Raw genomic sequence first — 21316 nt, 5'->3', positions numbered from 1 at the left:
AAAATATTTCTAATCTATGTAAATTATATTTCAATGAAACTATGAGGAAAAGCAGATATGATCTAATTTTATGTTAATTTTTTAACATTTCCAAATTATAAAATGTTTATATATGTAATTTTATATATATATTTTTCTATATATACTAGTATATATATATTTCATGGCAGGCTAAACTTTTTTTAAAATGGGGTATTCATAAAACAAAATTTAATTATGTTTGGCTTATATTATGACACTCTTTTCTAAAAAAAATATTTTTATTGCCTGGTCGGTGTGGCTCAGTGGTTGAGCATCAACATATGAGCCAGCAGGTCACAGTTCAATTCCCAGTCAGGGCACATGCCCAGATTGTGGGCTCAATCCCTGGTGGGGGGCGTGCAGGAGGTGGCCAGTCAATGATTCTCTCTCATCATTGATGTTTCTATCTCTTTTCCCTCTCCCTTCCTCTCTGAAATTAATAAAAAAATGCATTTTTAATGGTAAAAATTCATGTGTATTTTACCACCTTAAATAGTGTGTTCTCCTTTTTGAAAATTCTAGAAAATGTTTGTCTCATATGAGGTTTGTCTCACAGGGTACATGATATCACAGGGTGCAAGTGGTGTAGCTGGTCCATGGAATTATCATGGGGGGTCAGCTGAAAGGAGCGCCAAGGTATTTGCAAGGAAGGTGGTGATACACCTGTCTGTGGTTGGGGTACATGTGGGGTCATCAGGTGATTCAGGGTCTGTAGAGATCAATGACCGTGTCCCTACCATCATGGTCTTTGCGGGCCACCCTGTTTTTAATGGATGGAGGTGCTGTTTAGGATGATTGCAGTGTCAGGTTCTGGGTCAGGGTTCAATATGGGGCTCAATGCTGATGGACATAGGTGGTCATCACATGAGGGCATCTGGTCCAGGTTTGGGAATAATCGGCTGTGTGATCAGTGTCTGCGGTCCTAAGAGTCTCGTGAGGCTGAAGCTTTGGATGCCCAGGACCCTGGGCTGGTGGTTGGGTTGAGGTTCCAACGTTGGCTCAGTGGTTGAGCATCAAAGTATGAACCAGGAGGTCACGGTTTGATTCCCAGTCAGGGCATATGCCAGGGTTGGGTGCTTGGTCCCCAGTGGGGGGCGTGCAGGAAGCAGCCAATCAATGGTTCTCTGTCATCATTGATGTTTCTATCTCCCTCTCTGAAATAAGTAAATATATATTAAAATATTTTTTCATTTACAGTTGACTATAGCATTATATTGGTTTTAATTATACAAATTAGTGATTAGACATGTATGTAACGTACAAAATGATCACCAGGTAAGTCCAATACAGGGCTTCTCTAATGATTTTCTACACCAAGCTTCCTGCTTCAGAAAAGTAAAGGAATCCAAATTCCCTAGTCACATGCCACACCCCCTAAACCAGAAACCCCAGTACTGAACCAGGGTCCAGGATTATGCCTTTTTAACAACAGCGTGATGCACACCTCTTTTTAAAAATATATATTTTTATTGATTTCAGAGAGACAGGAAGGGAAAGGGAGAGAGAATGAGAAACATCTATGAGAGAGAAACATTGATTGCGCTACCTGAAAGCGCTACCAGAGACATGTGCCCTGACTGGGAATCTAACCTGCAGCCTAGTCACTCAATCAACTGAGCCAAACCCTCTGGACTGCACACCGCACCTTGACATTCTTGGAAACCCTAAGTCCTGGATTACAGCTCCATCACCTTGTAATGGGATGCATTCAGGTTATGTCCTTGCTATTGATTCCAGACTTTTACTGGCCTCACGCTAGTGGCTTTTTTCAGGGTCCCTACCCCCAATGACAAGTTAGACTCATCCCAGCAGTTCTTTTCTCCTATTTGGTAATGGCCAGCCTCACACTGTACCAGTTTCTGAAAACGTTTTTGTTCTTAAAAACAAAACACAAGCGCGCGCGCGCGCACACACACACACACACACACACACACACACACACACAAAACAACCCTCTGACCAATTATATTTTGGCCAGAGCTATCCGTGGGTATCTGTTTACCAGATGTATTATCTTCCATTGTTCCTTTCTAGCAGTGCCTCTTCAGCTGCGAAAGTGACATCTGAAATTGTTCATTTGGAAACGTGTTTCTCAACTCTGTATGCTCCGCGGCTAAGGTACTTTTTGGCGCGGCCCTCTGAAAGCAACTCAGGTCGCACCGTGTTTGCATCACGAAGCTCTGAAAATTTACCCTTTTTTAAAAAATATATTTCATTGATTTTTTACAGAGAGGAATAGAGTCAGAAACATGAATGAGAGAGAAACATCCACCAGCCACCTCCTGCACACTCCCCACTGGGTATGGGCCTGCAACCAAGGTACATGCCTTTGAGGAGAATCAAACCCGGGACCCCTGAGTCCAAAGGCTGACGCTCTATCCACTGAGCCAGTGGTCGGCAAACTCATTAGTCAACAGAGCCAAATATCAACAGGACAACGATTGAAATTTCTTTTGAGAGCCCAATTTTTTAAACTTAAACTTCTTCTAACACCACTTCTTCAAAATAGACTCGCCCAGGCCATGGTATTTTGTGGAAGAGCCACACTCTGGGGGCCAAAGAGCCGCATGCGGCTCGCGAGCCGCAGTTTGCCGACCATGGCACTGAGCCAAACTGATCAGGGCAAATTTACCCATTTTTCACAAGAGTCGAAGTGCCAGAAAACAATATAATTTCAGCACCTTTCCATTTTCCCGCCATCCCTTGCTCCCAGTCCCTAAGTGTGGTTCTTCCTCTGTACGGCAGTCAGGAACCCCAACATGGCGGCCCCCATGGCGAAGCCGCGTTACGAGCGCGGACATATTGCCACCGAAAACCGGAAGTTGCGTTTCTTCAAATGCCTCCTTCCTAGACCACGGAGACGGAGCGGGGCCAGTGCAGAAGTTGAAGCGGTTTGCGGAAATAAAACGTTCGCGCTGCCCTGGTGGATTTGGGGGGAAATTCAGGTGAGTGTGTGGGTGTGTACCTAGAAGGGTGTTCGTCACAGTAGAAGTTCTGTTTCTCACAGGGTGACGTGTGGACTTGGTGTGTGGAGAAGGGCATTATCACCGGGGTCGGAGCGGGAGGCAGCTGAGGGGAACCGGATGGCCGCGGGATTTGACCCGAGAGGCGTGAGTCTGTGGTTGGGGTGCCCTGGGGGTCGGTGCACCGTTAATAGTCTGTGGAGAGAACTTCCGTGTCCTGCCTGGGGTTACCTTCAGGACCCACTTGTAAGCAATCAGTAGGCATTTAGGATGATCACGGGGTCGGGTTCAGGTTGGGGACGTAATGCCGGCGCTGGTCCCGACCTGGGAGTGTCTGGCCCGGTTTCGGATGAATAAAGCCTTGTGATCCGCCTCTGTGATCCCGAGAGGCTTAGGACGCAGAACTTCTGGACGCGCAGCACCCCTAGTGTTTCTTCAAGGTTATGACCAGGGCTGCTGCTGGGACCGGTCCAATCCTGGTTTTTTTGTGTGTTTTTTTAAGAATGTATTTTATCGATTTTTTACAGAGAGAAAGGGAGAGGGATAGACAGAAACATCAATGAGACAAAAACATCGATGAGCCGCCTCCTGCACACCTCCTACTGGGGATGTGCCGGCAACCCAGGTACATGCCCTTGTCAGGAATCGAACCTGGGACCCTTCAGTCATCAGGCTGACGCTCTATCCTCTGAGCAAACCAGTTAGGGCCCAATCTTGTTTTTTTAACAAAAGTAATTCAGTAGTTCACTAACTACAGACCCAGCTACCAAACCAGCAATGTCCGTTTGCCACATATTCTCTGTGGCACCTTTTTCCCTGTAAAGGCAGAACTGGGTCTTTGTGACATTTTGGTCTGCAAATTGGAAAATGTTAATCTCTCTCTTTCAGAAAATGTTTGTGGGTCACTTCTGCATATACTAAAGGTTTACATGTTATTAAACTTTTTTTTAAATTATTGCCACTGTTAGTCTGTCATATCAATTTAATTATTAGACCAGCCAACGAACCTAGAAGGAAAAATTATTTTTCCTTACAATGTCATTTCCCTCATCTTTTTTTTTTTTTTTTTTTACAATCATTCCACTTAAGCTCCCTGGAATAAAGGAATAAGTGTACCACATCTAGAACCTAAAGCTTTATTGTCCTGAAAAATAAATAATTGCGGGAGACCAAATAGAGGGATACCAGCAATACTGTGGGCATTGTGATCAGGAGCACAGTAGCATGAGGTCTCAGAGACAATGTACCAGTCATTGAATATTCTCATCACAGTGTGGTGGAAAAGGGGCCACATACTAAACTTGAAAAGCTCAGGGGAGGCCTGCATGAAGGGCCTTACAAACCACGAGGCTAAGTGACCACATAGGATGGTATGAAATTAAAACTTTCTAACCAAAAGCCAAGCCATGGCTAGTAGTCATATCCTACACCAGTATCTTCCTTGACAGAGGTCATTCTTTACCTTGACTGATCCTGTCCATTGTCTTTTTGCATCTAGAATAACACCTTTGCTGAAACCAGTTTGGCTCAGTGGATAGAGCGTCGGCCTGCGGACTGAAAGGTCCCAGGTTCGATTCCGGTCAAGGGCATGTACCTTGGTTGCGGGCACATCCCCAGTAGGAGGTGTGCAGGAGGCAGCTGATTGATGTTTCTCTCTCATCGACGTTTCTAGCTCTCTATCCCTCTCCCTTCCTCTCTGTAAAATATCAATAAAATATATTTAAAAAATTTAGAATAACACCTTTGGAATATCAGGCTAATTTCCTTTTTTTCCAGATCCCTCAGGGCACAACCTCCCACCAGAGCAGATCACAGAAACCCTCATTGTTATTCTTTTTTTTTTTTTTTAATATATTTTATTGATATTTTACAGAGAGGAAGGGAGAGGGATAGAGAGCTAGAAACGTCGATGAGAGAGAAACATCGATCAGCTGCCTCCTGCACACCCCCCACTGGGGATGTGCCCGCAACCAAGGTACATGCCCTTGACCGGAATCGAACCCGGGACCCTTCAGTCCGCAGGCCGACGCTCTATCCACTGAGCCAAACCGGTTTCGGCCCTCATTGTTATTCTTATTGTGTTGTTTGTGTACTATCCTATACATACCTATTTAAAACAACTATGTGTCTATTCTATTCATTTTACTTTTTTATCCAAAAAGAGATTTCCCCCATTTGCTTTCCCCCGTTTGCTTTCTCCCACCTCCCTAAGCTGTCATCACTGGATTTCCTGTAACTCCCTTATGTCTTCTCCTTTGTCTGGAATGGAATGTGTAAAATAAGGTGCAAAACTTCCAGTCTCCAGAGCATTTTCTCAATTCATTATTCTTCTGCTTCCCAGTAATTGTCCTCACTTTGGCTCAGTTGAAATCATTAAAATTATCTGCACGTTTGGACCTTTCTTATATCAATATCAGAGGCCGGGTGCATGGGATTCATGCACTGGCAGGGGACGTGACATGCAGGGACCGGCCCACTGTGGGAGCGCCTATCATCCCTGTCAGCCAAACAACGCTCCCACTGTGGTAGTGCACTGACCACCAGGGGGCAGCTCCTGCATTGAGCATCTGCCCCCTGATGGTCAGTGCGTGTCATAGCGACTTGTCGACCAGTCATTCTGGTCATTCTGCCATTCAGTTGCTGGGCTTTTATATAGGATTAGTCACAATAGAACATTTGAAACATGAGGAAGTTGCCAGGTTGGGTATCAGCATTTCCAGGTCACACCTGACTGAAGACAGATTTCTTAATTTTTACTTTTATTTTTTTGAAAATTTCTGAACAGAAATTGAGAAAAGAGTCAAAACACACCAAGACAGGGCCTCCCATGGCTAGCTCTTTTCAGAGGACAGAAGAAAATACTCCAAGTGACTTGAAATTTTTTTTATTTTTGCTTTTCTTCATTAATGGATTTATTGAGGCTTATAAAAAAAAACAACCCACTTCCACACCCTAACCGGTTTGGCACAGTGGATAGAGCATCAGCCTGTGGACCAACGGGCCCCAGATTCCATTCCAGGTCAGGGCATGTACATTGGTTGCACGCTCCTCCCAGACCGGGGCCCTAGTTGGGGCTCATGCAGGAAGCAACCAGTCGATATGTTTCTCTCACATTGATATTCCCCTCTCTCAAAGTCAAGGGGAAAATATCCTTGGTTGAGGGTTAAAAAACCAAACAAAAAAACCCCACCTCCATTCATCTGGATGGTTTATGTGTATGTGAGGTGAACAAGAACATTGAACTTCTTAACATTATAGGTATTTCTAATTGGATGAATGCACGGGTGACTGAATGTACAATTATAAAACAGTGGGGCAAAAGTAGGTGAACAGTTCTGAGTATGCCAAACACAGTTTATTCTTATATTATTATCTATTAATTATTGTATTATTTTCCATATGAACAACAGAAAACCTAATTCTGTCCCAGTTTGTTTTTACTTGGCATGTAATTATTGAAGTGTATATGGAAATAAAACCCCATTAGCTCTATAGATGCAGCCTATAAAGTGAAAATGAGCAGAAAGACTAATATTTTCTCCACATATGGATGAAAAAGGGCCACATACTAAACCTATCAAGTTCAGGGGAGGTCTGCTTGGAGGCCTTATAAAATCAGAGACATAAAGTAACCACAAGGAAGGTCTGAAATTAAAACTCTTTAACTAAAAGCAGTTCATGGCGGTAGTCATGTCCTATGTTAGAATCTTCCCTGACAAAAGTCAGTCTTTCCCTTAAATGAGCCTATTTTTATCATTTTGTATCTACAATAGCATACAAAGTAATACCATTTTTCTATGTCCCTCAAAGCACAGGTATCGCACCAGAGCAGAGACCACACATCCCCATTGTTGATTGACTTAATTGTTGACTGTTAATTATTCTGTACCCACGTATGTAAATAAGTATGGGTTTGTCATTTCACTTTTTTTTTTAAATATATATTTTATTGATTTTTTACAGAGAGGAAGGGAGAGGGATACAGAAACATCAATGAGAGAGAAACATCGATCAGCTGCCTTCTGCACACCTCCTACTGGGGATGTGCCCGCAACCAAGGTTCATGCCCTTGACCGGAATCGAACCTGGGACCCTTCAGTTCGCAGGCCGACGCTCTATCCACTGAGCCAAACCGGTTAGGGCTGTCATTTCAATTTTTATCTAATCCTAGAGGTACACCCCTCCTGCTTTTTCCCACCTCCCTAATCTATCACCAGTGAATGTCATGTAACCCGCTTATATCTTTCCTTTTGATTATAATGTATAAAATAAGGTGCAGAACTGCCATTTTCTCAATCCGTTTAGAGTTTGCTTTCCGGCAGTAGTCATCAGTTTGGCTCTAATAAACTCACAAAAATTCTCTACAGGTTTGAATGTGTGTTACATTGACACATATCATCTAAAGGACATCGCGCCATTACACAACATGGAGTTGTTACGGGAACCCCTGACATTTCACGATGTCGCCGTGGACTTCACCTGGGAGGAGTGGCAGCTCCTGGACCCCGAGCAGAAGGACCTGTACAGGGAGGTGATGATGGAGAACTACAGCCACCTGGTGTCAGTGGGTGAGGACAGCTCCCATGTGTCACTCAAAAGGCGCCCTGATAGTGGGTTTTTCCCCCTCAGCTGCTTAACTCTTTAGAATGACTACAATTCTCTGAAATGATAGAATCTCGGATCCTTTTCTTGTGCTAGACAAGAGGGTATAATCTCTCCTCTCCTGAGAGAAAAGACTTCGTGTCACAGATGTGAAACCTGGTCATTCCCTGAAATGTAACATTCTCCCTTGACAGACCCCTAACTCAATTTAGTATGTCTAAGTCTTCTTTTGATTTGCATGAGCAGAGTATCAAGTCAGTAAACCAGACATGCTCTCCAAGTTGGAACGAGGGGAAGAATCGTGGACAGTACAGCGTGGACTCCACTGTCTAGTCTCTCCAGGTGAGGGGGTGAGAGCCATTAAGGCGAAGGCAGATTCTAGTCAGAGGCGGCATCACAGCTGTGACAGTGAATGAGGAAACTCAAACCACCCCTACACATATGAGAACCCTTTTTCTTTGTAGAAGTTTAGGGGAAAGCATACCCCTTTTGTCTCTCCTGAGCTCTGACCCCTGTTTATTTTAATTACATCATGTTTGTTTGTTTTTTAAAACATATTTTTATTTATTTATTTTTTAAAATATATTTTATTGATTTTTTACAGAGAGGAAGGGAGAGGGAGAGAGAGTTAGAAACATCGATGAGAGAGAAACATCGATCAGCTGCCTCCTGCACACCCCTTACTGGGCATGTGCCTGCAACCAAGGTACATGCCCTTGACAGGAATTGAACCTGGGACCCTTGAGTCCGCAGGCCGATGCTCCATCCACTGAGCCAAACTGGTTAAGGCCATATTTTTATTTATTTCAGAGGGGAAGGGAGAGGGAGAGAGAGATATAGAAATATTAATGATGAGAAAGAATCATTGATCGGCTGCCTTCTGCACACCCCCTACTGGAGATCAAGCCCACAACCCAAGCATGTACCCTCCACCGGAATCGAACCTAGGACCCTTCAGTCCACAGGCTGACGCTCTATCCACTGAGCAAAACTGGCTAGGGCTGGTTAAGAATTTTTTATACAGGGTATTTGATTATTAAATCAGCCAGAAGATCCTTGAGGGTAGGGGAAACTTTGTTCCTCCCCTAAAAGCCTAAGCCATTAAACATCTTAGTCTTTATTGGAGGAGTCAGTCCACTTCCGATCCTTCCTTTGCCTCCCTAGGAGGATATAACTACCATATCTTCCAGTGCTTTGACAAAAACTAAATACATGGCCTTCTAGCCAAATGTCGGCCATATCATATTGTTGGAGCCATCATTGTATCACTGGGGGTTACAGCTTTCTGTCAGTTTTCTGAGGCAAAAATCAAGAAAGCTGGCATACACAGATTTCTACAGAAATGATTCTATGAGAGATTTTGAGTGGATGAGGAAGACTGATATCTTTCAGAGTGCAAAGTGATCTTGGAATGCAAATAATTTCTTTGGGTTGAATTCCATGGAAGTTTGTCACTTACGCATGTTCTTGAACTATGAAACATGGATATTTGATCTAAGAATAGTTTCTTTTGTAAATAAACCATTAAGAAATACTGTGGGCAGGGGGGAAAATAAGTAAAAAGAAAAAACAAAGAAAAACACCACCTTGGGGTCTAGGAAATCCCAAGGACATGTCTAGAGAGAAGAGAGGAAGGTGGATAGGAGAGAGAGACAGAAGGAGAGAGAAATTGGTTGCCTTCTGTTTACTCCTTGATCAGTAATCAAACCCACAAACCAAGTATGTGCCCTGACCAGAAATTGAGCCATGCACAGGACGATGTTCAACCAACTGGGCCACTCTGGCTGGGGGAAAATAACGGTTTTAATAGAGCTTTAATTTTTAGATCCTCCGTCCTTTCTCAGAGGTCAGTATGTACAGCTGAAAGTCCAATTTACTAATCAATTGGTCTTTCTGGTAACTAGGTCCATTCTGAGGCTTTGTAGGAACCCTGTGTTAAATCATCTTATTAGCAAAAACTCCACTGTTATAAAACATTTTGATTTTTTTATGTATAGCAAAAGGTGCTCCTATCACTTAGGAAATTATAGAGTTTTACAAGCTTATTGTCAAGTACTATGGACATAGACCAAATTTATTTCTTATTCTACAACACACAGGCTTGTCAGTAAATAGTTACTTCACATGAAGGCATTTTGTAAAAAGTTTTATTTCAAACTAAGTTTATGAGAGATTACAGAATGATTCACTTTTCTCTTCTGTCCTAGTAGTAGGTACAGTTGGTGATTCTCTGCAGTATCCCTTGCAAAGGCGAAGCATTCCGAGTCTGGAAAGATGCTGTGAAAATAGTATGTTTGGAGAGATTGTTAATCAGAGCAAAGGTAATTTCCTATTAAAGCAGAATCACACTATGTTTGAGATACATGAAAACTGTAACATAAAGAACTTTGTTGAGTTGAAAGGAGAGGAGACACCCATTCTGCATGCTAACCATGAACAATTTTACACTGAAATTAAATTGCCTGTCAGCACCAAACCCATCAATAATAAGTCGCAGGCCATTCAGGAACAGAGCATTAACCACATTGAGAAGGTCCACATATGCGCTGAATGTGGGAAAGCCTTCAAGAAAATGTCTCAGCTCACTGATCATCAGAGAGTTCATTCTAGAGAGAAACCTAGCGGATGCAGTCCATGCAGTAAAGCCTTCTCTAGAAAGTCTACGCTCAGTGACCATCAAAGGATTCATGAAGAACTGAAGCAGTATGAATGCACTAAATGTGACAAAACATTCCTCACAACATCACAGGTCAGTATACATCAGAAAACTCACATGGGAGAGAAATCTTATGTGTGTAGTGAATGTGGTAAAGCATTCATCAAAAAGTCTCGGCTCATTTATCATCAGCGAAGTCATACAGGAGAGAAACCCCATGGGTGCAGTTTATGTGGAAAGAACTTCTCTACGAAGTTTAGTCTCACTACCCATCAAAAAATTCATACAGGAGAGAAACCCTATGGATGCAATATATGTGGGAAGACCTTCTCTACAAAGTTTTGTCTCACTAACCATCAAAACACTCATACAGGAGAGAAACCTCATGGATGCAGTCTATGTGGGAAGATGTTCTCTACGAAGTTTAGTCTCACTACCCATCAGAAAACTCATACAGGAGAGAAACCTTATACATGCACAGAATGTGGAAAAGGCTTTTCAGTGAAGCGTGGCCTCATCCTACATCAACGAACTCATAGTGGAGAGAAACCTTACATATGTAATGAGTGTGGGAAAGACTTCACCTGGAAGAACACTCTCATCAGACATCAGCGAGCACATACAGGAGAGAAGCCCTATGTATGTATGTTATGTGAAAAAGGCTTCACCATGAAGACTGATCTCACTGTACATCGAAGAACTCATGCTTCAGAGAAACCGTATGTGTGTAGTGAATGTGGGAAAGGCTTCTCAATGAAGCACTGCCTTATGGTACATCAGCGAATTCATACTGGAGATAAACCTTACGTATGTAATGAGTGTGGGAAATGCTTCCCCTGGATGTGCCCTCTCATCAGACACCAGCGAGCACATACAGGAGAAAAACCCTATGTATGCAATGTATGTGGAAAAGGCTTCAGCATGAAGGGGGGACTCACTGTACATGAGCAAACTCATACTTCTGAGAAACCATATATGTGCAAAGAATGTGGGAAAGGCTTTACTCAGAAGTATAAACTCAATGTACATCGACGCATTCACACGGGAGAGAACCCCTATGTATGCAGTGAATGTGGAAAAGGCTTCGCAGTGAAGAACAAGCTGATTGTACATCAGCGGATTCATACAGGAGGGAAATCTTATATATTGTAGTGATCGTAGGAAAGGCTTTATCTTGAAGAGCCCTGTCATCTGACACCAGCAAATATACAGGAGAGAAGCCTTATGTATGTAGTATATGTGGAAATGGCTTCACCATGAATAGTGATCTCAGTGTACATGGGTGCACTTATATGTAAGAGAAACCTTATATATTCAATGAATGTGTCAAAGGCTAACCTGGAAAAAGCATACTCATTGCACCTTTTCAAATTCATATGCAGATAAACTATATGCCATGAATGGACTTCACCATGAAGAATACTCTAAGTATACATCAACAAATTCATACCGCAGAGAAGCCATACAAATGCAGTGGATGTGGTGAAGGCTTTAGGAAAAAGATATGCCTCGTGCAACATCTGAGATCTCACTAAGGAAAGATCTCACTTGCTTTTCATGTTCTGAATGTGGGCAATTCTCATTGTGCAAAAATAATCTCATTAGCCATCAGAATGGACATGGGAGAGAAACACTATGAATGTAATAAAATATGGGAAAGCCTTCACTATGAAGTCAGGTCTCAATGTTCATCAAAGAAAACACAGGAGAGAGCCCTAGGGATGCAGCAATTGTGGTAAAGCTTTTGTCCGCCTGTCAGTCCTTATTCAAGATAAGAATTTACAGGTAGTTGCTTTGGGGAAAACTGTAGGCCCTCAAGATAATAGTATGCAAAGAATAGCTTAATTCAAAGAATGTAGTGCTGTATTTACTGACCAATTACCTCTTATTTTATATTGATGAAAAAATTCAGATACAGTCAACATTGATGAAAATATTGTAGGATATTTTATGTATAAAGAGGGTTTTCTGAGGTAAATCCAATGAATGACAGACTGAAAACACTTTAGTTGGAAGTAGAACATCTCATATGTGATCATTAGAGATCATGACTGAGTGAATATTAATTGTGGGAAAATGTCTTCTGGAAAGTAAGACATTAGACATCAGTTGACACTACAGCTAGTCACTATTCAGGCAGTGAATATAGCATGGTTTGCAGTAATTTATGTTGCTTCATCATTTACCAGGAAATCCATGCGGAAATAACTGACAAATACATTAAAAACGGTGGGCTTTAGCAAAATCTCAGGTAACTTAATCAAGGAAAGAAGCCTTGAATGACAAAGCATTGTCACAAGTCATCTAAACAGTTAATATACCTCACAAACAATTGGGGACAGGATACCTTCAGCCATATTTCTAGTTGCTTTGTCAATGATTTTATAAGTTTTAAACTGTGGCAGTTGCTCTCATCATGGATTAAATTTTAATATGTACAAAACAGGAGTGGTCTATGCTTATTTCATTGTGTAATTAACTTTGTAATTTCTTTATTTCATGCTTCATGTTATTTTAGAATATTTGAAGTACTTGAAAATGAAAGTGAGCCTGGCTGGTGTGGTTCAGTTGTTGAGTGTCAACCTATGAACCAAGAGGTCACTGGGTTGAATCCCAGTTAGGACATATGCCCACATTTTGGGCTCAATCCTCAGTAGGGGGCATGCAGGAGGCAGCTGATCAATCATAGATGTTTCTATCCCTCTCCCTCTCCCTCTCTAAATCTCAATAAAAACACATTTTTTTTAAAAAAAAATGAAGCAATATGTTGATTTCATAAAGACAATAGCACATTTGGATGTGTTTCATAATATATTTTTTTGAGTTTTAGAGAGGAAGGGAGAGAGTGAGAGAGAAAAGCACACCTTTTTTTGTTGTTAATCCTCACTCCAGAATATTTTTTCCATTAATTTTTATAGTGGAAGGGAGAGAGAAAAACATCCTTGTGAAAGAGTCACATCAATTGGTTGCCTCCTGCACTTCCCGAACCAGGACAGGGATTGAACCTGCAATTCAGGTATGTGCACTTGACCAGAATCAAACACAAGATCCTTCAGTGGGTGGGCCAGTGCTCTAAAATCTGATCCACATTGGACAGGGTGAGAGGAAAAAAAAACCCTTTTTAAAAAACTAGACTTTTTTAAAAATGTGTTTTTATTGATTTTAGGAGAGAGAAATAGAAATATCAGTGGGAGAGTAACACATTGATTGGTTGCCTCCTGCACATGCCTTGACCAGGGCCAGGGCCGGAGAGGAGCCTGCACCCCAAACAGGCCAAACAGGCAAGGGCCTGATTGTTAAGAGATGAGAAAATTAACCTAAGCTTTGGCTCTGGTGAAAACAGCTACACCAGTTTTACAACAAAACGTGTGCCTGTTTTTTCAATTCGTGAGAACTTGGGGAAATACTGGAGAGGTGAGAAAGATAGAGTAAGGTGTGAGCAGAACAATTTAGAGTTGTGGAAAAAGAGCCATGGCAGCAAGTTTCATTGTTTCAACAGTTCTTTATTAATAACCTCACTGCTTCAGAGGCTGTGTTACACAGCAGTTAATAGAGCAATGGGTTCCATACCAGGCTTCTTCACAGGCTTCATTAAAAGGGTAGCCAATCATTCAACAGAAAATATTCTATGTTATAATAAATTCTTAGTTGGCAGGTGATGGGAATACACAGAGGTGGGGAAATGTAGGTTTACAGTTGTAATACAATAATACAAGAATAATCATACAATAATAAACTCTGTGTTTTGCATACTCACAACTGTAAACCTACTTTTTCCACCCCCGTATAAATTGAGCAGCACTGAGGAATGACAAGCATGTGGCTCCTGGAGGATTTTAAGAGCATACATTTAAAGGAGGGGAGCCCTGACTGGTTTGACTCAGCACGTAGAACATCAGCTTGTGCATTGAGGGGTCCTGGGTTCAATTACAGTTGGGGGCACATGCCCTGGTTATGCGGTCGATCCCTGGTGGGGAGTGTGCAGGAGGCAGCCGATCAGTGATTCTCTCTCATCATTGATGTTTCTATCTCTCCCCCTTCCTTCCTCTCTGAAACCAATTAAAATATATTTTAAACAATAAATAACAAAGGAGGGGAGAAAGGGTATTTGAGTATATTGGGAAGATGTTTCATGAACAAGAAAGTGCTATCCAGTGTTCCCATGCCAGCAGTTCACCAGAAGTGTCGGACTCTGACCATTGTTTCAGTTTCAGGGGGCTGGAGATTATTTTTATTTAGAACTGACTTTTATAATTTATGGTAAGTTTAATTTTTTTAACTCTTCTGTTAGATTAGGGTTTTTTGTTTTTCTTAATATATTTTCATTGATTTCAGAGAGGAAGGGAAAGGGAGAGACATAGAAACATCAATGATGAGACAGAATCATTGTTAAGCTGCCTCCTGCACCCTCCACACACACGGTCTAGCCCGCAACTCGGGCATGTGACATGACCAGGATCGAACTATGACCTGGTTCATAGGTTGATGCTCAAGCACTGAAACACGCCAGTCAGGCAAGAATTATTAATTTTGATATTTTTTGCAGAGATGCAAACCCGTAACTTCTTTTTATATTTTTTGTGATTTTTTTAAGTTTCTGAGCTATACATGCTTGAACTTTCATTATGAATATGGACTTCATTTACTGTAAATATTATTTATAAATATGTTCATAATCTCATCACATTGAAATGTCTAAAACATCATCACACCTGACATGTTAGATATGTCTGTAAAGGACAAATTTTCTTTCACTATAATTACAATAGCATTTTCTTATGAAGAAACACACCAATAACAAAATTCAATTTTTCCACTTTTTGAAAATTTATCTTAGTTGATGTTCAAGTTAAAACTAAACAATAGAGTTCCATTTAAAGTTTATATTATGTCCTGGCAGGTGTTTCTCAGTGGATTGAGAGTCCAACCATGGACCAACAGATCCTGGAGTTCCATTCCCGGTCAGGGCACATCCCCCCAGCCTGTGGGCTCAATCCCCAATAGGGGGCCTGCAGGGGCAGCCAAAGGAGGTGTCTCTCTCATGGTATCTGTCTCTCTCCTTATGTATATAAAAAAATAAAGGAAACAATAAAGCTTATACTATGCATCTTTGTTCTTTTTTATTTCAAAAGTGTCCTACATTCCTGTGTTATATTTTTCATATTGACATATGATGGTGTAAGTAGGTCACTTACGGGATAAAATGTTCTAGAGACACTAATGCAGGTGTCCTCAAACTACAGCCGGCGGGCCACATGCGACCCGCGGAGGACATTTATCCGGCCCGCCAGGTGCCGCTGCCTGTCCTGCTTAGCAGCCGACTCTTCCCCGGCCCACAGTGCGCATAGGAATTTGTTCATAGTTTTTTTTTAAACTATAGTCCGGCCCTCCAACAGTCTGAGGACAGTGAACTGCCCCCTGTCTAAAAAGTTTGAGGACCCCTGCAATGCACTCATACCTGTTTATGAGTCGCTGTATTGGGCTCAAAGATAATGTGTTTTCATTGGCACGTGCTCAAGTCCCTTCACCAGGAAAAGATGACAACTTCCTTTAGCCATTTCCAAGATGTCTCTTTCTTGCGGATGGGAAGTCTCTAGCCCCTGCAGAGGCGGATCTGGGTATTTTCTCCTGGAGTGAGGCGGGAAAACCGGGACCCTGGTCTGGGACTCACCCACATCACCCAAAGACCAAATGTGAAATCCCCGCGGGAACCAATGAAGGGCCAGAAAACGCGTTTCCGGCGAAGCTACTAGAGGCGGGGCTTCCGGTGTCCGCATGGCAGGGTTTTTGTCTTCACTCGCTTTATCCGCAGCTGCCTTGTCCGAGGTTCCCCATCGCTAGGGCCTCGTGGAGATCCCCCGAGGGAAAAGCCGTGAGCGTTGGGGTGCACACAGCCCCTGCGCGGTGTGAAGATGGACATGGTAACGTGGGTGACCCTCTCCATGGCCGAGACTGGGACCGCCCTTCCCGCGGCGGCCTCTGCTCCCGCCACTCCCGCCCCGCTTCCTCCACAGAGTGCAACGGCGGCGTCCGCGCTGAGTAGCTGGGCAGAGGTGAGTGCGAGTCCCCGCCCCCCCTCACCGCCTCCTCCTCACACCGAACAGGACGGCCCCGGCGCCGGAGCCTGTCACGTCCTGCAGCGGGAGGAAGGCGGAGGGGAGAGGGGAGTGTTGGGGTTCTGAGGACACAGCCAGTGCAGGGCAGAGTGCACGGGGGTGACGAGTATCTGAAATTCCCGTGCGGATGTGGGCGGTGAGGATTGATGCAAAGATCAGAGTCAGGCAGGGAGGATGTCACAGCCTCAATCCGGGCTTTCCGGGCTGTGGGGTCCATCAGAGGACTGGGTTGACCTGGATCCGGCTGGAATACAAGGTCTCTCGGATAACATATGCCAAGTTAATGGGTGAGTCCAGCAAGATCCAGTGGCATGGAGTAGGAAGGGGGCAGAGCTGAGGGAGTGACCCTGGGTCTGAAGATGGGAAGGGGATCAACAGTACACAGTGGTGTGCACACCTGGAGGAAGTGTGAGCTGATGGTCCCGGGGACCTGGTGTGGGGACATAAGGTTAAAGCTTGAGCTCATGTTTGTCTTTATCTTGGAGGCTTGATCTGGGAGACTGCAGTGGTATTGCTTGGCAGGAAGGCTGGGGCCCTGCAGGCATGGCCCAGAGTTTAGATGGAGTTTCTCTGCTGTCCCCCTTCCCAGCCCATCTGTTGTGCTGAGGGCAATCACAGTGACTAAAGGGACTGTGATGAGAGAGCAGCCTGCACTAGCATTAGGGCCTGGAGTCCACACTAAACTGGGGAGCCCTGGAGGAGGTTGAGGGTGGGGATGATGTGTAAGGAGTAGGATTGGGGGTTCTCAGAAAGGCAGCTCTGGTTTCAGTTGTCTCCATTCTGACAGGTTGGCGTGACCTTTGAGGACATTGCCCTGTACTTCTCCAGGGAGGAATGGAGCCTCCTTGATGAGGGTCAGAGACAGCTGTACCTGAATGTGATGCTGGAGAACTTTGAACTTGTATCCTCGCTGGGTAAGACCCTCACTCTCACCAGTGACCTGGACTTGTCTTTGCATTTCCCAGGTCCATCTCCCAGGGTGTGCTATGTCCTCCCATGTGGACCGTGGGCACTGCATGTTTTCCAGTTTTTGGGCAGTTGCTGTCCTTTGCTTGCACTGCCGGCTTCTGTCCGTGCAGCCTTAATACCTGCTGCACTGAACTCACAGGGAAGAATATGTGGTTGGTAGGGTGGCAGGGAGCCTAATGGATTACACCTTGATTAGCAAGTAAAAGCATTTTTTACATTCCTGTTGGTCATTTGTACATATTTTGGGGAAATATTTTCTACATCCTTAGCCTCTGTTTGTTGTTGTTCTTGTTTTATAATTTTATTGATTTCAGAGAGGATGGGAGAGGAGAGACAGATAGAAATATCAGTGATGGGAGAGAATCATTCATCACATGCCTCCAGCACGTCCCCTACTGGGTATCAAGTCGGCAACTCAGGCATGTGCTCCAGACGGGAATTGAACCCGGGACCCTTCAGTCCACAGACCAACACTGTCCTCTGAGCAAAACCAGCTACGGCAGCTTATTTTATTTTTAAGATACACTTTTTAGGCCTTTTTCTTTTCTTTTTTTTTTTTTAAATATATTTTATTGATTTTTTACAGAGAGGAAGGGAGAGGGATAGAGAGTTAGAAACATCGATGAGAGAGAAACATCGATCAGCTGCCTCCTGCACACCCTCCACTGGGGATGTGCCCGCAACCAAGGTACATGCCCTTGACCGGAATCGAACCTGGGACCCCTCAGTCCGCAGGCCGACGCTCTGTCCATTGAGCCAAACCGGTTTCGGCTAGGCCTTTTTCTTTTTCCCTTCCTTTTTTTCTCTATCTCTTCCCACCCCCCTGTGTTAATAGGATTCCATTAATACAGATAATGGCTCTCTTGATGGTGTTACTTAGTTCACATTGGTGTATTCTTTAAATTTATTTTTCCTCTTTCCACCTGCATGATTTCAAATGATGTGTCTTTGACATCACGTATTCTTTCGTGTCTGATTTTGATACTCTTCATTTTATGTTTTCAATTCATTCCTTGTAATTTATCAACTCCAGCATTTGTTTCATTCTCTTTTATGATTTCTGTCTACCTACATATTACTTTTGTATTTTTTGTGTGTTTTTTTAATTTAATATATTTTTATTAACTTCAGGGAAGAAGGGAGAGGGAGAGTGAGATAGAAACATCAATGATGAGAGAGAATCATTGATTGGCCCCACCTGCATGCTCCTTATTAGGGATCAAGCCTGAATACTGGGCATGTGCCCTTGATCAGAATCGAACCTAGGACCCTTCCGTCTGTAGGCTGATGCTCTATCCACTGAGCCAAATCGGCTAGGGATGATAATTTCCTTCTTTTAACAAAATATATTTTCTTGATTTTTTACAGAGAGGAAGGGAGAGATATAAAGAGTTAGAAACATCGATGAGAGAGAAACATCGATTCAGCTGCCCCCTACACACTCCCTACTGGGGATGTGCCCACAACCAAGGTACATACATGCCCTTGACCAGATTCGAACCTGGGACCCTTCAGTCCGCAGGCGGACGCTCTATCCACTGAGCCAAACCGGCTAGGTTTGATATTTTCCTTTTGTTACTGGGTTGATTTTGTCATTATGTTGGTTCCATTTGTGTTTTCTTACAGCGCAGTGATGTTTTTAAAAGTAAAAGTAGTTTGGAATCCTTTTCAGGCTGTATGTAGATATCCATTTATTTCTTATTGATTCCTGGAAAATTATCATGTTTTCTTGGTGGTGTTTTTGTTTTGAGTATTTTTTTTTTTTAATTATACCTTTACTAGAGGCACGGTGAACAGATGCATTCGCAGTGGGATCCCTCAGCCTGGCTTGCGCACTCTCACAATCCGGGACTCCTGGGGGGATGTCTGAATGCCAGTTTCGCCCATATTCCCCACAGGATCCAACATCCCCCGAGGTATGTGGTAGTGCAGGAAGCTACAGGCGGCTGAGGAGGAGCCCGAGCCTTAGCTGGGTGTTCTGCCACTCCCACTCATCCCAGCCCCACTGTACCTGCCTCCGCTGCTCGGTAGCACACTGCCACAGAGGACTGAGAGGGTCACGCCACCCTAGTGGCACTCACCAGGCATGAGCCTGGCGTCTGGCGCCTGTCAGTCAGCTGAGCCGTGCTCCCACCTTGGGAGCACACTGACTGCCAGGGTTTAGCTCCTGTGTTGAGCATATCCCCCCTGGTGGTCAGTGCTTGTCATAGCGACTGGTCAAATAGTCATTCATCGTTTGGTCGCTTAGGTTTCTATGTATATAGACTAGAGGCCCAGTGCGCAAAATTCGTGTGCTCGGGTGGGGGGGGCCTCAGCCCCGCTGAGACCGCTTGCACTCCAGGACCCCTTGCTCCTTACCGCCCGTCTGCTCGCTGCTCCTTACTGCTCGGCTCGCTGCTCCTTAGCAAGGCTGTAGAGGCGGGAGAGAGGCAACCACCACTGCTGCTGCGCTTGTCAGCTGTGAGGCTGACTCCTTGCTGAGTGGCGCTCCCCCTGTGGCAGCGCACTGACCACCAGGTGGAAGCTCCTGCATTGAGCGTATGCCCCTGGTGGTCAGTTGCCATCATAGCGATTGGTTGTTCTGGTTGTTCTGCTATAATTGTTGTTAGGTTTTTATTATATAGATTGTTGGAAGTATTACACATGTCAGCTTCACTCCCCCATTAATCCCTACTAGCCCTACCACATACCCTGCCCTAGGCCTACACCACCCTATTGTGTGTCCATGGGTTATACATATATGCATACAAGTTCTTTGGTTTTTCTCCTCCCACCCACCAACACACCAGCAACTTCTCTCTGAGATTCCACAGTCTGTCCCATGCTTCCATGTCTCCGGATCTATTTTGTTAATCAGTTTATTTTATTTATTCGATTCCACATATGAGTAAGATCATGTGATACTTGTCTTTCTCTGACTGGCTTATTTTCTGTAGGATAATATTCTCCAGGTCCCTCCATGCTGTGTCAAAGGGCCAGAGGTCCTTTTTTTACTGCTGCATAATATTCCATGGTGTACACGTGCCACGGCTTTTTTATCCACACAATGACTGATTGGCACTTGGGCTAGTACCGGATCTTAGCTAATATAAATTGTGCTGGTATGACATAGGAGTGCATACATTTATTTCTGTTTGGTGTTTTGGGTTTCTAACCATATATTCCCAGAAGTGGGATCACTGGGTCAAAGGGCAGTCCCATATTTAATTTTTTGAGGAATCTCCATGCTGTTCCATATGTCTTCACCAGTCTGCATTTGCACCAGCAGTGTGCTGGGGCTCCCTTTTCTCCACATCCTCGCCAGCACTTTTCCTCTGTTGACTTTTTCATGGTAGCCATTCTGACAGGTGTCATTTTAATGTGCATCTCTGTGATGATTAGTAACTTCAAGCATTTTTTCATGTCTCTTAGTCATCCGATTGTCCACTTGGGAGTAATGTGTATTTAAGTTCTTTGCCCATATTTCAATTGGACTATTTGCCTTCCTTTTGTTAAGTGTAGGAGTTCTTTATATATGTTGGATATTAACCCTTGGTCAGATGTATCATTGCCACAATGTTCTCCCTCACAGTGGGCTACCTTTTCAATTTACCACAATGGTTTCTGTTGCTGTGCAGAAGCTTTTTATTTTGATGCAGTCCCATTTGTTTCTTTTCTCCTTAGTTTCGTATGTCCTAGGAGATGCAACCGTAAATATATTGGTACGAGAGATGTCCAAGATTTTGCTGCCTATGGTTTCTTCTGGAATTTTTATGGTTTCATGACTTACATTTAAGTCTTTAATGCATTTTGAGGTTATTCTTGTGTACGGTGTAAGTTGGTGGTCTAGTTTCTTTCCTTTTTTTTTTGCATATATCTATCCAGTTATCCCAGCATCACTTACTGAAGAGACTGCCTTGACTCCACTGGATGTTCTTGCCTTCTTTGTCAATTATTAATTGAGGGTAATGGCTTGGGTCAGTTTTGGGGGTCTCTGTTCTGTTCCGTTG

At 43.6% G+C, this 21316-nt stretch overlaps 2 protein-coding genes across 8 annotated transcripts in view; both read left to right on the top strand.

Moving 5' to 3' along the window:
- Positions 1-2870: 2870 nt before the first annotated feature.
- LOC308234977 (zinc finger protein 615-like) lies at positions 2871-15348 on the top strand. Of its 6 annotated transcripts, none has more exons than XM_080643518.1 (5): positions 2871-2966; positions 7352-7552; positions 7833-7928; positions 9797-9907; positions 15143-15348. In XM_080643518.1, exons 2-5 carry the CDS (start codon positions 7411-7413, stop codon positions 15244-15246), a joined length of 453 nt encoding a protein of 150 aa, XP_080499644.1. In that variant the 5' UTR covers positions 2871-2966; positions 7352-7410; the 3' UTR covers positions 15247-15348. The 6 variants fall into 6 exon arrangements, with proteins under 6 accessions (XP_080499644.1, XP_080499642.1, XP_080499645.1 ...); XM_080643516.1 differs by having other exon boundaries at positions 2875-2966; positions 9794-9907; XM_080643519.1 differs by lacking the exon at positions 15143-15348 and adding an exon at positions 11625-12787 and having other exon boundaries at positions 2875-2966.
- Positions 15349-15973: 625 nt separating this feature from the next.
- The window catches only part of LOC308234981 (zinc finger protein 211-like), a 37841-nt gene continuing 32498 nt past the window's right edge, over positions 15974-21316 (top strand). The window contains exons 1-2 of one of the 2 annotated variants that reach the window (XM_080643526.1): positions 15974-16295; positions 17146-17272. In XM_080643526.1, the coding sequence (XP_080499652.1) occupies positions 16155-16295; positions 17146-17272 (268 nt within the window). In that variant the 5' untranslated portion in view covers positions 15974-16154. The remainder of the gene's footprint in view (positions 16296-17145; positions 17273-21316) is intronic. The other variant, XM_080643527.1, reaches the window with a different exon arrangement.

The sequence above is a fragment of the Plecotus auritus genome (genome assembly GCF_963455305.1).
Source record: "Plecotus auritus genome assembly, chromosome: 10".
NCBI lineage: Eukaryota > Metazoa > Chordata > Mammalia > Chiroptera > Vespertilionidae > Plecotus > Plecotus auritus.
Note: the sequence above shows the minus strand (reverse complement) of the source record. Positions and strands in the feature narration are given on the sequence as shown.

Bases quoted from the DNA above. Each gene is read 5' to 3' on its own strand.
- LOC308234977 (XM_080643514.1), top strand. From the start codon at position 7,411: ATGGAGTTGTTACGGGAACCCCTGACATTTCACGATGTCGCCGTGGAC. The intron at 7,553-7,832 runs GTGAGGACAGCT...TTGCATGAGCAG, and splicing joins CAGCCACCTGGTGTCAGTGG to AGTATCAAGTCAGTAAACCA. The intron at 7,929-9,793 runs GTGAGGGGGTGA...CTTCTGTCCTAG, and splicing joins CCACTGTCTAGTCTCTCCAG to TAGTAGGTACAGTTGGTGAT.